General features: G+C 40.9%; 1 protein-coding gene across 1 annotated transcript in view; it reads left to right on the top strand.

Moving 5' to 3' along the window:
- Window positions 1–3,578: 3,578 nt before the first annotated feature.
- LOC116412536 (early nodulin-75-like) overlaps window positions 3,579–15,866 on the top strand; it is a 66,213-nt gene continuing 53,925 nt past the window's right edge. The window contains exon 1 of the mRNA XM_031906793.1: window positions 3,579–3,651. Coding sequence (XP_031762653.1) covers window positions 3,579–3,651 — 73 coding nt within the window. The remainder of the gene's footprint in view (window positions 3,652–15,866) is intronic.

Raw genomic sequence — 15,866 nt, 5'->3', positions numbered from 1 at the left:
TTGCCTTCTTCACTGCTCTGAGTTCCAAAACGTTGGCTGGCAGAAATCGTTCCTCTGCCTCCCAAGTGCCTTGTAGATATGTCTGACCTATATGGGCTCCCCAGCCGTGAGGACTGGAATCTGTTGTCAGGGATATCCACTTTACTTGCTTTAACGTTTTGCCTCTGGTTAGATTCTGATCCACTAGCCACCACTTCATTTCTTTCCTCACTTGTTGTGTGATCACTATGTTCTGATCCCAATTTGGATCCGTTTTCTTCCATTGTTTGAGAAAACACTGTTGCAGTGGTCTGACGTGCCATCTGGCCCATTTCAGCATGGGAATTGTGGAATTCAACAGACCCAACACACTGCTCACTTCTCTGGCTGTTGCTTTGGATCTCCTCATTAACCCACTCAGCAACTTCTTTATTTTTTCTTTTTTCAATTCTGGCAATTCTACCACTGCTTCCCTCGTTAGGAATCTGGCTCCTAAATATATCAAATCCTGTGTTGGAAGAAGCTGGCTTTTCTGCATATTTATCTCCCAACCATGAGATTGAAGGAATTCTATGACGAAATCCCTGTGCCCTGCCAACAACTGCGGGTCTTTTGCTTTCAAAAGAATGTCGTCCAGATAATGGTAACTCTGTATTCCAAACCGCCTTATTTCTGCTATTAAGGCTTGCAGGACCTTTGTAAACACCCTTGGAGAAGTGGCTAAACCAAAAGGTAGACATGTGAATTGGAAATGTGCCGCTTCCTCCATCGCAAAACGTAGGAATTTTTGATGAGTTTTTGCAACTGGTATATGAAAGTATGCGTCTTTCAAGTCCAGGGACAACATCCAGTCTTCTTGCTCTATCTGTGCAATGATTGACTGAATTGACTCCATCTTGAAGCTTTCCACTCTTAAATATGAGTTTATTGGCCTTAAGTCCAACACCGGCCGAAAATCCCCAGTCTTTTTCTTTAGCAAAAATAGTTTTGAATACACACCTTTCCTCTTGAATTGTTCCGGTACCTGTATAATTGCTCCATCTTTGAGCAACTGTTGAATATAACCCATCAGAATCTTCCTCTTCTGTTTGTGATATGGAATCTCCGATACCTGAAACAAATTGTGTTCCGGAACTTCCTCGAAATCCAGGTAATAACCTCTCTCCAATGTTTGCAATACCCATTGGTCTTTTACTGACCTTGCCCAGACCCTCACAAATCTTTCTAGTCTTCTGGGTATTAAGGAGGACTGGACTGCCTCGGCTTCAGAAAGGTCTTTTGGATTGTCTAGTAGCCACTCCAGTCTTTTGTGTTTTGAAGAGTGAACTCTGCCCCGCCTTCCACTGCGTATTTCTTCCAGTTTGTCTGGTATCTCGAAACTGTCTTCTTTCTCTAGGAAATCTTTTGTCTTGAAAAGATGACTTTCCTGTATTTGATTCAATATTTCTCGCCGAAGGACGTTCCTGTAGCAGAAAAACGCTTTTCCCCCCTGTTACTCGCTTAATGATGTCGTCTAATTTTGGGCCAAATAACATTGCCCCTTCAAATGGTAAGTTGCAAAGGCTCATTTTAGAGGCTTTATCCGCATTCCACGCGCGTAACCACAAGGCTCTGCGTGCTGCCACTGAAAGTGCCATGGCTCTAGAGGAAGATCTGACTAAGTCCACTGAAGCTTCTGCCATGAAATCAGATGCCAACTTAACTTCTGATAAAGCATCAACTATGCTTTCTCTGTCCACTCCTTCTTTTAATGCTGACTCTATATTCTAGACCCAACACTGAAGTGCCCTAGACACTGATGTTAATGCCAATGCTGGTTTTACCGTGGCTCCAAGTGCTGAATATGATTTTTTAAGCGAGGCCTCCATTTTCCTATCCATAGGATTGATAAATGATACTACATCCTCCACTGGTAGAGCTGTCTTTCTTGACAAACGTGCCACAGCCGCATCCACCTTTGGGGGTCTATCCAGCACTAACTCCTCTTCCGCAGGGAAAGGATATAGTTTAAGTACCCTGGAAGGTATTGGGTATTTCCCATCTGTTTTTTCCCATTCCTTCCCAATGATTTCTTTTATCACTTCATGCACCGGAAATGTAACTCTATTCCGCTTTAGGGACTTGAATGGGTTAAATACTGAAGTTTGAGCTTCCGTTTTTTCTGGCAATTTTAATTGCATTCTAACTGCCTTTACCAGTGGTTCCACCAGAGACAAATCAAAATAAGTCGCTGCATCTTCCTCTTTCACATCCTCTTCTTCTGAGAAGTCAGAACCTGCAGCCGCCACAGATGGACTTGGTATATCCCAGTTACTGCTACCTGGCTCTGTATCCACCTCTGTTCTGGTTCTCTTAGTAGCCGCCTTTACTCCCTCTGGGACTGCATCCTTAATCCACTTCATAATGTCTGCTGTATCTGCAGCTGCATCCCCTGCCAGTCTTCTTGCACATCTGTCACATAGCTTAGAATGCTTTTGCGCTGGATTTTCACATGCTATACATGTCTTGTTTTTCTCTTTACTAGATCTCTTCCTTGGTGAAGACACACTGTAAAATACAATAACTTCTTTAGAACCCTGCACTCTTTTTGTTGAAAAACCAACTTACCCTTACAATGGCTCACCTCCTAACATCATGGGCAGCATTTTCTGGGCTACTTGGCACTTGTGACTCCATTGGAGCAATCTAACAAGAGAAAAAGTGTTCCTATTTGAAACTCAAATGAGCCCCAAAACAAAAAGGGTGCTTTAGTAACACCCCACACACACACAGCAAGCATTCCCTCATAGGCATTTCCCCCATAAGAAAACCCTTTCATAGGCATACTCCTTACCTTTGGAACGCACGCCAACTCTCCCTCCAGCAAACAGCAGCGCGTCCTGCTCCCCCTGCGCTCGTGTATAAGCGCACAGAAAGCGCGTCATCGCGCCACCGACAATAGTGTGACGCGCGCCCACCAACAAAATGGCGGCGCGCATACATGTATAGCCGCATGTCAGCGCTGCGCCCACCAACAAAATGGCGGCGCGCACATAGGTTAGCATAGCAGCGTGACATCGCTGCGCCCACCAAGAAAATGGCGGCGCGCATAGAATCCACATGCTCACACACTCGATCAGAGGAGGAAAGGAGAGGAAGCAAGATAAGACTTGTGCCGCCCTGACCTGGTGTAACACGCAGGTACTGTTTAAATTTTTTGCATTGAGTAGCTCAAATGCACAAAGTATCTACCCCGGGCTGCCTAAAAACGGGGTAATTGACTGGCTTGACTCCTCTACGAGGAGACTCCTTAACCAGCCCTTTTAGGAAGAGAGGCTAACTTCCTAAGTTATAGGTCCCATTGTGGGACCTTGGTGAGCCATAAAAGAAAAATTTAGGGATTGTAAAAAACCCCCTCAAAAAAACTGCCCCATCCTACCATGCGAGGACAGGAAAAAAGACAAGGGCAAAGGGGCAGGGAGAATGTATATATAGGGTAATTGAGTCTGATTGGGGGTTTGGGAAACCTGTCCTACCAATTGGGGGGGAGGGGAATACTCTTAGTGTGAAGGCTGCCATAGTGACCAGGGAAAGTAGGTTGCACATGTGCAGTGTAGAGGATGAAGGAAAGGAAGTCGGCATACCACTTCCAAGATGGCCGCGCCATTCTTTACACGGAGCTCAAACTTTCAAGTAAGATTTTGTTGCTGTAATTTAGCCAAAAGTGTGGCGTTTTTCTTTATCAATTGCAGCACTATTCAATGGTACCATTTATAAATTTTGGCTTGCCTTCTCCTTTAAGACTTGGTGGCAATAGGCAAAGATCACTTGTGGCCTTTTAGATAATGCCCTACTACTCAAGGTGCATTTCTATAGTGTGAGCAACGTTCTAGAAGCAATTAGTCGCAGTTCTTTACTAAATCACAGCTATAAATTCACCAGTGGGAACACGCTCTACACCATGTAATTTGCTCCCAGTACTGGCTCACGGAAGGGCACAATAAATTCCTGAGCACTGGAGTTAAAATTACAGCCAGTTTAAAGCGCGCCGTCAAAGGGCAACACACATAAGTCGCCTGGCAACGCTCGACCCCAGCGAGGCTTCTGAACTCCGATTAATCAGAGCCGCTATACTGTATGTGGGACTGGAATAAGAAATCCGAAATCCCTGAATAAATGTCAGTTTTTTGCAACAGATCCAAGTTTGAAAAAAAAGTGGAAGTGGAACATATTAAAACTGAAAAAGCAGGATTCGGTTTGGGATTCACCCAAGAATTCTTTTGATGAGAGAGACAATTCTTTTTGATGTGCAACAATGCTTTTGGCAAGCGAGACAATTCTTTTTGACGCCGGCGACAATTTTTGGACGCGTAGTGAATCCATTCCTACCAAATTTTTTCGCCCATCACTACTTACTTTCTTTCTTCTACAGCTGTAGGTGTCTGTTCCATAAAACACCATGCTCTCATTTAAAAGATTCACGAAACAGCGAAAATGTTGCGTGTCAAAAAAAAAAAATTGTCACGCACGACAATTCTTTTTTGACGCAAGAGACAATTGTTTTGATGAGAGAGACAATTCTTTTTGGCACGAGACAAATCGTTTGACGAGACAATTCTTTTTGCACGAGACAATTCTTTTTGATGCGCTACAGTTCTTTTTGATGTGCAACAATTCTTTTGACGAGTGACAATTTTTTTTAGACGCGAGAGAAAATTCTTTTGACGTCAGCGGCAATTTTTGGACATGCAGCAAATCCATGCCTGGCAATTTTTTTCGCCCATCACTACTTACTTTCTTTCTTCTACATCTGTAGATGTCTGTTCCATAAAACACCATGCTCTCACTCAAAAGATTCACAAAACAGCGAAAATGTTGCGTGTCAAAAAAAAATATTGTCACACACGACAATTCTTTTTTGACGCAAGAGACAATTGTTTTGATGAGAGAGACAATTCTTTTTGGCGCGAGACAAATCTTTTGAGGAGAGAGACAATTCTTTTTGGCACGAGACAATTCTTTTTGATGTGCTACAGTTCTTTTTGATGCGCTACAGTTCTTTTGACAAGCAACAATTCTTTTTGACGCGAGAGAAATTCTTTTTGACGCCGGCAACAATTTTTGGACGGGTAGTGAATCCATGCCTGGTGAATTCTTTTGATGAGAGACAATGCTTTTGATGCGCTACAATTCTTTTTGATGTGCAACAATGCTTTTGGCGAGCGAGACAATTCTTTTTGATGCCGGCGACAATTTTTGGACATGCAGCGAATCCATGCCTTGCAAATTTTTTCTCCCATCACTACTTACTTTCTTTCTTCTACAGCTGTAGGTGTCTGTTCCATAAAACACCATGCTCTCACTCAAAAGATTCACAAAACAGCGAAAATGTTGCGTGTCAAAAAAAAATATTGTCACACACGACAATTCTTTTTTGACGCAAGAGACAATTGTTTTGATGAGAGAGACAATTCTTTTTGGCGCGAGACAAATCTTTTGAGGAGAGAGACAATTCTTTTTGGCACGAGACAATTCTTTTTGATGCGCTACAGTTCTTTTGACAAGCGACAATTCTTTTCGACGCGAGAGAAATTCTTTTTGACGCCGGCAACAATTTTTGGACGGGTAGTGAATCCATGCCTGGTGAATTCTTTTGATGAGAGACAATGCTTTTGATGCGCTACAATTCTTTTTGATGTGCAACAATGCTTTTGGCGAGCGAGACAATTCTTTTTGATGTCGGCGACAATTTTTGGACATGCAGCGAATCCATGCCTTGCAAATTTTTTCTCCCATCACTACTTACTTTCTTTCTTCTACAGCTGTAGGTGTCTGTTCCATAAAACACCATGCTCTCACTCAAAAGATTCACAAAACAGCGAAAATGTTGCGTGTCAAAAAAAAATATTGTCACACACAACAATTCTTTTTTGACGCAAGAGACAATTGTTTTGATGAGAGAGACAATTCTTTTTGGCGCGAGACAAATCTTTTGAGGAGAGAGACAATTCTTTTTGGCACGAGACAATTCTTTTTGATGCGCTACAGTTCTTTTGACAAGCGACAATTCTTTTTGACGCGAGAGAAATTCTTTTTGACGCCGGCAACAATTTTTGGACGGGTAGTGAATCCATGCCTGGTGAATTCTTTTGATGAGAGGCAATGCTTTTGATGCGCTACAATTCTTTTTGATGTGCAACAATGCTTTTGGCGAGCGAGACAATTCTTTTTGATGCCGGCGACAATTTTTGGACATGCAGCGAATCCATGCCTTGCAAATTTTTTCTCCCATCACTACTTACTTTCTTTCTTCTACAGCTGTAGATGTCTGTTCCCTAAAACACCATGCTCTCACTCAAAAGATTCACGAAACAGCGAAAATGTTGCGTGTCAAAAAAAAAAAAAGGTCACGCATGACAATTCTTTTTTGACGCAAGAGACAATTGTTTTGATGAAAGAGACAATTCTTTTTGGCACAAGACATTTCTTTTTGATGCACTACAGTTCTTTTTGATGCGCAACAATTCTTTTGACCAGCGACAATTCTTTTTGACGTGAGAGAAAATTATTTTGACGCCGGCGGCAATTTTTGGACACGCAGCGAATCCATGCCCATCGCTACTTACTTTCTTTCTTCTACAGCTTTAGGTGTCTGTTCCATAAAACACCATGCTCTCACTCGGCACCATTTTATCTAAACTGATCTGCAATTATTTTAGTCTATTTCTTTCTAATTCTGTGATCAACGCAAATATATTCCAATGTACAAAAACCGCTCTGTACTTCTGTGACTTTTCACTAAAAAGCAAAGATCCACGGAGCCGCAAAATGTAATATCCTTTTCAACGTGTCATTATTCCACTCAAAGGAGAACATTTAGATGTACACATTTTATCTCGGGTTTAACCATCTGCAATAAATATCAATACAATCTGCATAGATTTCTGCTCCGTAGAATTTAATATAATATAATTTAAGATGGCACCTGTTTAGTGAACTCGAGCAATTGAAAAATTGTTTGTTATTGAAATATTGTTGTAATATAAAAAAAAAAAAAAGCAGGTAGATAATATATTCCACAGATGTTGATATGAAAGTCTAGTGCGGTTGCGAAATGAAATTTCTAATTTCGACTCAGAGTAAAATATTTGCCATTAAGTCGGAATATTATTTTTTAACGGGGGAAAATGATGTGTTTGAAGTCTTCGATTTCCTCCAACTTTTAAATTCCCTCGAAAAAGAATGGCTTTTCATAAATATTTTTTCTCAAGTTGGATTATTAGGACGATATATTACATTTCCCTCTGAAATGAGCACGGAGCGACATTTACATAATGATATCTCCGCTGTGCCTTTGACAGACGGGCTTCATTCGGGCAAAGTGTTTGTGATTTAGCAATAGATTAAAAAAAATAACAATACATTGTAAAATAATAAAATTGAAATGTAATGTGCGGCATAACTCATGCCTTAGGTTAAAAAAGAAACTCGAACGTATAGGAGTTCATCTGTGGGAGGTTCAACAAAAAAAAAGTTGTAAATAGAACAAAAAACATGAAACTGCATGAAGATTTGGTGAAATTCTATCTCTGTCTCGGTGAAGAAACCTGAAAAGTAGTGATGAGCGAATCTTTACCATATTGCTTTGCCAAAAAATTTGTGAATCTTTCAAAAGATTTGCGAAATGGTGGAAAATTTGCAAAACGGCGTAAATGTCACGCAGCAAAAAAAAAATTTGACGCCCGCGACTATTCTTGCGAGAATTTTTGGACGCGTGACTATTCTTGCGAGAATTATTGGACGCGTGACTATTCTTGCGACAATTATTGGATGCGTGACTATTCTTGTGACAATTATTGGAGGCGTGACTATTCTTGCGACAATTATTGGACGCGTGACTATTCTTGCAACAATTATTGGACGCGTGACTATTCTTGTGAGAATTATTGGCCGCGTGACTATTCTTGCGACAATTATTGGACGCGTGACTATTCTTGCAACAATTATTGGACTCGTGACTATTCTTGTGACAATTATTGGACGCGTGACTATTCTTGTGAGAATTATTGGACGCATGACTATTCTTGTGACAATTATTGGACGCGTGACTATTCTTGTGACAATTATTGGACGCGTGACTATTCTTGCGACAATTATTGGACGCGTGACTATTCTTGTGACAATTATTGGACGCGTGACTATTCTTGTGACAATTATTGGACGCGCGACTATTCTTGCGACAATTATTGGACATATGACTATTCTTGCGACAATTATTGGACGCGTGACTATTCTTGTGACAATTATTGGACGCGTGACTATTCTTGCAACAATTATTGGACGCGTGACTATTCTTGTGACAATTATTGGACGCGTGACTATTCTTGCGACAATTATTGGACGCGTGACTATTCTTGTGACAATTATTGGACGCGTGACTATTCTTGTGACAATTATTGGACGCGTGACTATTCTTGTGACAATTATTGGACGCGCGACTATTCTTGTGACAATTATTGGACGCGCGACTATTCTTGTGACAATTATTGGACGCATGACTATTCTTGTGACAATTATTGGACGCGCGACTATTCTTGTGACAATTATTGGACGTGTGACTATTCTTGTGACAATTATTGGACGTGTGACTATTCTTTTGATGAGCGACTATTCTTGCATCAATTTCAGGATGCGCGGGAATTTTTTCATCCGTTTTGCGCAGGGGCAGGCCAAGCCGACCGGGCGCCCTAGGCTACCCGGTCGGCCAACTCTGCCCACCTCCTCGAACGCCAAAGCACAGGAGGAAGTGCAGGCGGGGTGGTGCCATTAGATTGGTCATTGCCTCCGCAAATGACAAGCGGCAGAGGCAGTGACAAAGTAGCACTAGGGGTAGGCAGGAGAGGCTCCTGCCTGGCGCCCCTCAATCATTGCGCCCTAGGCACCTGCCTCTTCTGCCTACCCCTAGTTCCGGCCCTGGTTTCACGAAACAATCCGCCAATGGTGAAACGCGGAAGCAAATCCATGCCTGGCGAAACATTTCACCCATCACTACTGAAAAGTCATAAACAATGTACAGTATAGGTAGGATGGATATATACAATAGATGGAGACTAGAGATGAGCGAATCTGTCCCGTTTCACAGAAAATTCGCGAACCGGCAAAAAAATTACAAAAACTTTTTTGATGCCCTTGATTTTTTTGACACGACAAGAACTAGTGATGAGCAAATTTGTCCCGTTTTGCTTTGCCGCAAAATTTCTATGCAAAAGATTAACGAAACAGCGAAAATGCCGCTCATCAAAAAACTAGAGATGAGGGAATCTGTCCCATTTCACAGAAAATTCGCGAACCGGCAAAAAAAATCCCCAAAACTTGATTTTTTTGGCACAACAAGAACTTGTGATGAGCAAGTTTGTTCCGCTTTGCTTTGCCGCAAAATTGATACGCAAAAGATTTTTGAGGTGCATGTCATTTTTTTACATTTGCAACAATTTTTTTTTGACACGGGCAACAATTTTTTGACACATAGCAAATTTTTACGCAGTGAATTTTGTTGCCCATTTCATGAAATAATCCACCCAATTCGCAGCAAATCCATCCCTGGCAAATTATTGTTTTCACTAACCATGACATATTTGGTGCAACCACAACTTTTTTTTTTAATGAGACTTTTTTGAAGCAACTGCAACATTTTTTTAGCGACCATGATTTTTTTTTTTTGCATCACCATGACTTATTTGATGCAACCACAGCTTGACGTGACTGTGACTTTAAGGCTTTTTCCTGACTTGGCAAATTCACCAATGGGAGTGGTATTTAGGGGGTGTGGTTGCAAAAATGGACATGGTCAAAAAAAATTGCGCCATTTCTTTTTGTCCCTCTTTGCATTTTTTAATGTTGGGAGGTATGCAGTATAGGTGTGTGAGTGTGTGCTGGGTTTACTTGGAAGGGTTGAACTTGATGGACTCTTGATGGGTCTTTTTTCAACCCTTTGTAACTATGTAAAGGTAAAATGTGGAATTTCGGGGTGAACTCATGCCTGACGAAAAAATTTGACTTCTACATGATCTTGAAAGCTTTTAGATGGTGTATTTTTCTTTCAGATTTGTAAGTTTTGTTGCATAATAAATGGCATAAAAATAACATATCTTTCTGCAACAAAATCATATTTTTGTCCAAAGGAAAGAAACATGAAAAAAACATTAGTTAAATGCCCCATAAATATTTAACTACACCATACTATGCTGTGACATTGGTGTGGGTATGGGTATAAATGAATGCATTTTTTTCGCAAGGCATAAATTTGCTGCAAAATGCAGCTTTTCACAAAACTGCCACAAAAATTCGCAAGTGAGGAAAAAGTCTTGGTCATGTAAAAAAAAAATTGCAGTTGCGTAAAAAAGTCACGGTTGCATCAGAAAAGTTGCGGCAAATAAGTTGCAGTCGCACCAAAATGAGATAGTGGCAGATAACTTGCAGTTGTGTCAAAAATATTGTGGTTGGATCAAACCAGTTGTGCAGTAGCTGTATTTCACTAATTTTTCACCATTTCGTGAATTGTTCAACAGTTTTGTGAATTTTTTGGCATAGCAAAATGGGACAGATTCACAAATCACTAGTCGTAACCCAAAAGATACTTTTAATGGTCTGTCTGTCCGTCCATTTTATTTCGGTTGTGTAAAAAAATTTGTGATCATGTCAAATAAGTTGCAGTTGTGTCAAAAAAGTCACACGTGACAAAAGTGTTGTGCAGTAGCCGCATTTTGTGAATTTTTCAGCATTTTCGTGAATTATTTGGCAAAGTGAAACGGGACAGATTCGTTTATCACTAGGTACCCCTATGTATATGCCCCAAGTGCATCGATAAGTGCCAAGTGGCAATACTCCAGATGTATCATGGGAAATGCAGGTTTTATTTTTTTCTTTAAACACAGCACAGTACATTGCAAAGTAAAGTAGGTTTCCCGAGTAGGTGAACTGTATAAATTACTTAAATGCATAAAAAATTCATATATCATTAAGAGGTAAGTGGGAGTGATTCATTGCTACAGTACTATTAAATAGGTTGCGTGTTTCACTACAGTTAATTGAAACTAAATTGACATCTTAATTATCTTCCCTTGTAAAGGGAGTCGTATATTGTATGCATAAAAAAAAGTTCTGATAGATTTGCAATGATATACAAGACCGGAGACGCATTCTGGAAAAAAACTCACTAATCAGAAGAAAGTACAGAGGCGAATGATCTGAGCGGAGAGGCCTTTACAGCGCAGCTTTCCATGAATATATTCAACTGAGATTAAAATTAGGGTTCGGAATTCGGCAGAATCCTTTGGGGTGGGTTCGGGGGCTCAGCCAAACCCAAAAAAGTGGGTTTGGTGCATCCCTAATTAAAATGGGACACAAATACTTTTGATTGGCATGGATTTGCTGTGAAATTCCACATTTCTTCATTGGCGATTTTTTTGTGTGAAACAGGCTCAAAAATTTGCAGTGAAGAATATTTGCAGAGTGAAGAAAAAGTCGTGGTCACATAAAAAAAGTTGTAGTTGTGTCAAAAAAGTTGGGGTCACACCAAAAAAGTCACGTTGCTTCGCAAATTTTTCAGCAGTTTTGCGAATTTGCCAGCACGGAACAGATTCGCTCATCACTAGAGTTAGGAAAAAGTTGTGGTCGCATCAAAAAAGTTGCAGTTACGTCAAAAAGTTGGGGGTCAAGTTGCTTCTCGAATTTTTCAGCAGGTTCGCGAATTCACCAAAATGGAACAGATTCGCTCATCACTAGAGTGAGGAAAAAGTGTGGTTGCATCAAAAAAGTTGGGTTCACATCAAAAAAGTTGGGTTCACATCAAAAAAGTTACGTTGCTTCTCGAATTTTTCAGCAGGTTCGCGAATTCACTAAAATGGAACAGATTCGCTCATCACTAGAGTGAGGAAAAAGTGTGGTTGCATCAAAAAAGTTGGGTTCACATCAAAAAAGTTGGGTTCACATCAAAAAAGTTGGGTTCACATCAAAAAAGTCATGTTGCTTCTCAAATTTCAGCAGGTTCGCGAATTCACCAAAATGGAACAGATTCGCTCATCACTAGAGTGAGGAAAAAGTGTGGTTGCATCAAAAAAGTTGGGTTCACATCAAAAAAGTTGGGTTCACATCAAAAAAGTTACGTTGCTTCTCGAATTTTTCAGCAGGTTCGCGAATTCACCAAAATGGAACAGATTCCCTCATCACTAGAGTGAGGAAAAAGTGTGGTTGCATCAAAAAAGTTGGGTTCACATCAAAAAAGTTGGGTTCACATCAAAAAAGTCATGTTGCTTCTCAAATTTCAGCAGGTTCGCGAATTCACCAAAATGGAACAGATTCGCTCATCACTAGAGTGAGGAAAAAGTGTGGTTGCATCAAAAAAGTTGGGTTCACATCAAAAAAGTTGGGTTCACATCAAAAAAGTTACGTTGCTTCTCGAATTTTTCAGCAGGTTCGCGAATTCACCAAAATGGAACAGATTCCCTCATCACTAGAGTGAGGAAAAAGTGTGGTTGCATCAAAAAAGTTGGGTTCACATCAAAAAAGTTGGGTTCACATCAAAAAAGTCACGTTGCTTCTCAAATGTTTCAGCAGGTTCGCGAATTCACCAAAATGGAACAGATTCGCTCATCACTAGAGTGAGGAAAAAGTGTGGTTGCATCAAAAAAGTTGGGTTCACATCAAAAAAGTTGGGTTCACATCAAAAAAGTTACGTTGCTTCTAGAATTTTTCAGCAGGTTCGCGAATTCACTAAAATGGAACAGATTCGCTCATCACTAGAGTGAGGGAAAAGTGTGGTTGCATCAAAAAATTTGGGTTCACATCAAAAAAGTTGGGTTCACATCAAAAAAGTCACGTTGCTTCTCAAATGTTTCAGCAGGTTCGCGAATTCACTAAAATGGAACAGATTCGCTCATCACTAGAGTGAGGAAAAAGTCGTGGTTGCATCAAAAAAGTTGGGTTCACATCAAAAAAGTTGGGTTCACATCAAAAAAGTCACGTTGCTTCCCGAATTTTTCAGCAGGTTCGCGAATTCACCAAAATGGAACAGATTCGCTCATCACTAGTGTAAGGAAAAAGTCGTGGTTGCATCAAAAAAGTTGCAGTTATGTCAAAAAAGTTGGGGTTGCATCAAAAAGGTCACGTTGCTTCACAAATTTTTCAGCAGTTTTGTGAATTCACCAATTCACCAACAGAACAGATTCTCTCATCACTAGACACAAATAAAGGAATGGGGAACTTTTATTGACACAAAAATACTGGGTTTTGTAAGGCAAGAAACTAATCAGTGTGTCATAGCAACAGAAATGACCTAATAATAAAAGTGAGCATCTGATTGGATGATCTGCAATCATCCATATTGGATCACTGGGAAGCTCTGAAAGATTCAGGTCCAGGGCCGATTTTAAATATGTGTGCCCCTAGGCCCCTTGCCCCCTCTGCCCGTGCGCTCACTCCCCATTCCCCTCTAGGTGCTTGCACCCCCCCATCCCAGCACTCATCACACCCCCTTAGCGATTGGGTGTTCTGGAGACAGGACGGAGGGAGATTTAAACAGATGTATGAAATGTTATCTTCCAACCCAAGGCCCTCACAGCCCTTAATCAAGGAAGATCTGTGCCTCCAAAGATGTTCCCAGTAGCCCCCATCTTCTTTTTCTGCTGCTCTGGGCTGCTGTCACATACCTGAGTTTAGTGACCCACTCACAATCTACAGTACATGTGTGTGATATATAAGTCAGAATAGAAGACTAATAAGTAATTAATCCAGAATCTTTGCTTCTCACCAGCAGCCCAGAACACACTGAGCATGTGCAGTGAAACACAAGATGGTCTAACAAGACCTAAGATAGGGAGCTGCTGCATATCTGGCCATTTTTACGTTTTCAACATATATGCTCTTTTAAAAATAATTGAGATCACCCATCACTCAATCACTCACTTTAATTTCCCACTCCACCATATGATTGTCACCGGAACGGTAAATGTGCCTGACCAGAAGTGATATCCAGAAGAGACATCATCAGGAAGTAGGAGGAGGTACTTCTGGAACAGTAGCATGGTGATGGCAGGACAGTATTGAGGTCCAGTGCCACCCTAGACACCAAACCTAACTACGCCCCTAGGTTGCAGAAGTAGCACTTTGGCCAGAAGGACACAATTGCCATGGCAACCCTCACCTGACTTTCCCTGTCTCGCCAAAGGATTTGTCCAGGGAACATCTGGTGGCAGCTTGGGATGGTTTTTATTTAAAAAAAAATATCAATAATATAGGTACCAAAGGGTAGCCCCCCAAAGGCACAGGCCCTCGGGTACCTATATATAGATATGGCCCTAGGTTATGGTAACCACAACTACGAAATACCTGCTTTTTCTTTGCGGTTACTATCTGAAAAAGAATGACAGATGCGAGGTTGACAGACATATGGGGGGGACTACTGGGTAGAGTTGGGGTCTCCAGAAAGCACCAAATTAGAGGAGAACACTGGAGAGGAGTAGTGATGAGCGAATTTTTTCGCCAGGCATGGGTTTGCAGCGAATTTCCGTATTTCACCATTGGCGAATTGTTTCGCGAAACTTCCGTACAAATTCATTGTACATCAAAATGGGTGTGGTTGCGTGGCAATAAAGGCGCAGACGTGTAAAAATAACATCCAAATGGGTGTGGTCATGGCAAAAAACACACGGGCGACAAAAAATTAGCCGCAATGACAAAAAATAAATGCGGGCGACAAAAAAGACACAGGCGACAAAAAAATGAGTGTGACAAATGTGTTTTGTGAATTTTTTGCCTTTCGCAAATTTTCTTGCCGTTTCGCAAATTTTATGGCGAAGCGAAATGTGACAGATTCGCTCATCACTAGAGAGGAGGAGAGGTTCACATTATACCACCCAATAAAGAGATGATTGATAGATAGTGATGGACGAAATGTTTCGCCAGGCATGGATTTGCGGTGAATTTCCGGGTTTCGCCATTGGCGGATTGTTTCACAAATGGATGAAAAAATTCACCATGGAAAAATTTGCCGCACGTCCAAAAATTGTCACCTGCGTCAAAAAAGAATAGTCGTGGGCGTCAAAAGAATAGCCGCGTGTCAAAAGAATAGCCGCGCGACAAAAGAATAGCCGCAGGCAACAAAAGAATAGCCGCAGGCCACAAAAGAATAGCTGTGCGACAAAATAATAGCTGCGGGTGACAAAATAATAGCTGCGGGTGACAAAATAATAGCCACGGGCGACAAAATAATAGCCGCGGGCGACAAAATAATAGCCGTGCGACAAAATAATAGCCGCGGACGACAATTGTTTTTGGCGCACAACATTTTCTCCGTTTCGCAAATTTTTTGCCGTTTCACGGATTTTTTGAATGATTCGCAAATTTTTCGGCGAAGCTAAATGGAACAGATTCGCTCATCACTATTGATAGATGATAGATAGATGTGGTAATAAGTAATAAAAAATAATAAGTAATAAATAATAGACAGACATAGACCGTTAGATGGTAATTAAATTGATAGAAGTATAATATTAAATATGCGCATATATTAGCATAGGTAATGCTGTGTTTTTCTGTAGGTATGTGAGGGCTTTAGCTAACTTGTTTCTTTAATTAACATGTTTGTGACCTCTCTGCCAAGTAATTAATTTGTTAACCAGTCAGAGTGTCACATCTACTGTAGTTCTGAGGTTTCTTTCCGTATAACAGGGAAAAGCCGCGCGTTTTTGATCGTGCTTACAATGGCTCCTCGCTGTTTGAAACCCTGAATGACACTCTAAGTGGGACTCGTTATCAATCGAGAAAATCAATGGGAGTGGCAATTTAGCAGTGGGTAAAACACACTACTGACGAGCAGCTTGCCTATTCTTTCTATGGCTTTGGGAATTGTT

The sequence above is a fragment of the Xenopus tropicalis genome, chromosome 1, assembly GCF_000004195.4.
Source record: "Xenopus tropicalis strain Nigerian chromosome 1, UCB_Xtro_10.0, whole genome shotgun sequence".
In the NCBI taxonomy this organism is placed as follows: domain Eukaryota; kingdom Metazoa; phylum Chordata; class Amphibia; order Anura; family Pipidae; genus Xenopus; species Xenopus tropicalis.
This window is presented reverse-complemented; position numbering and strand designations above follow the sequence as displayed.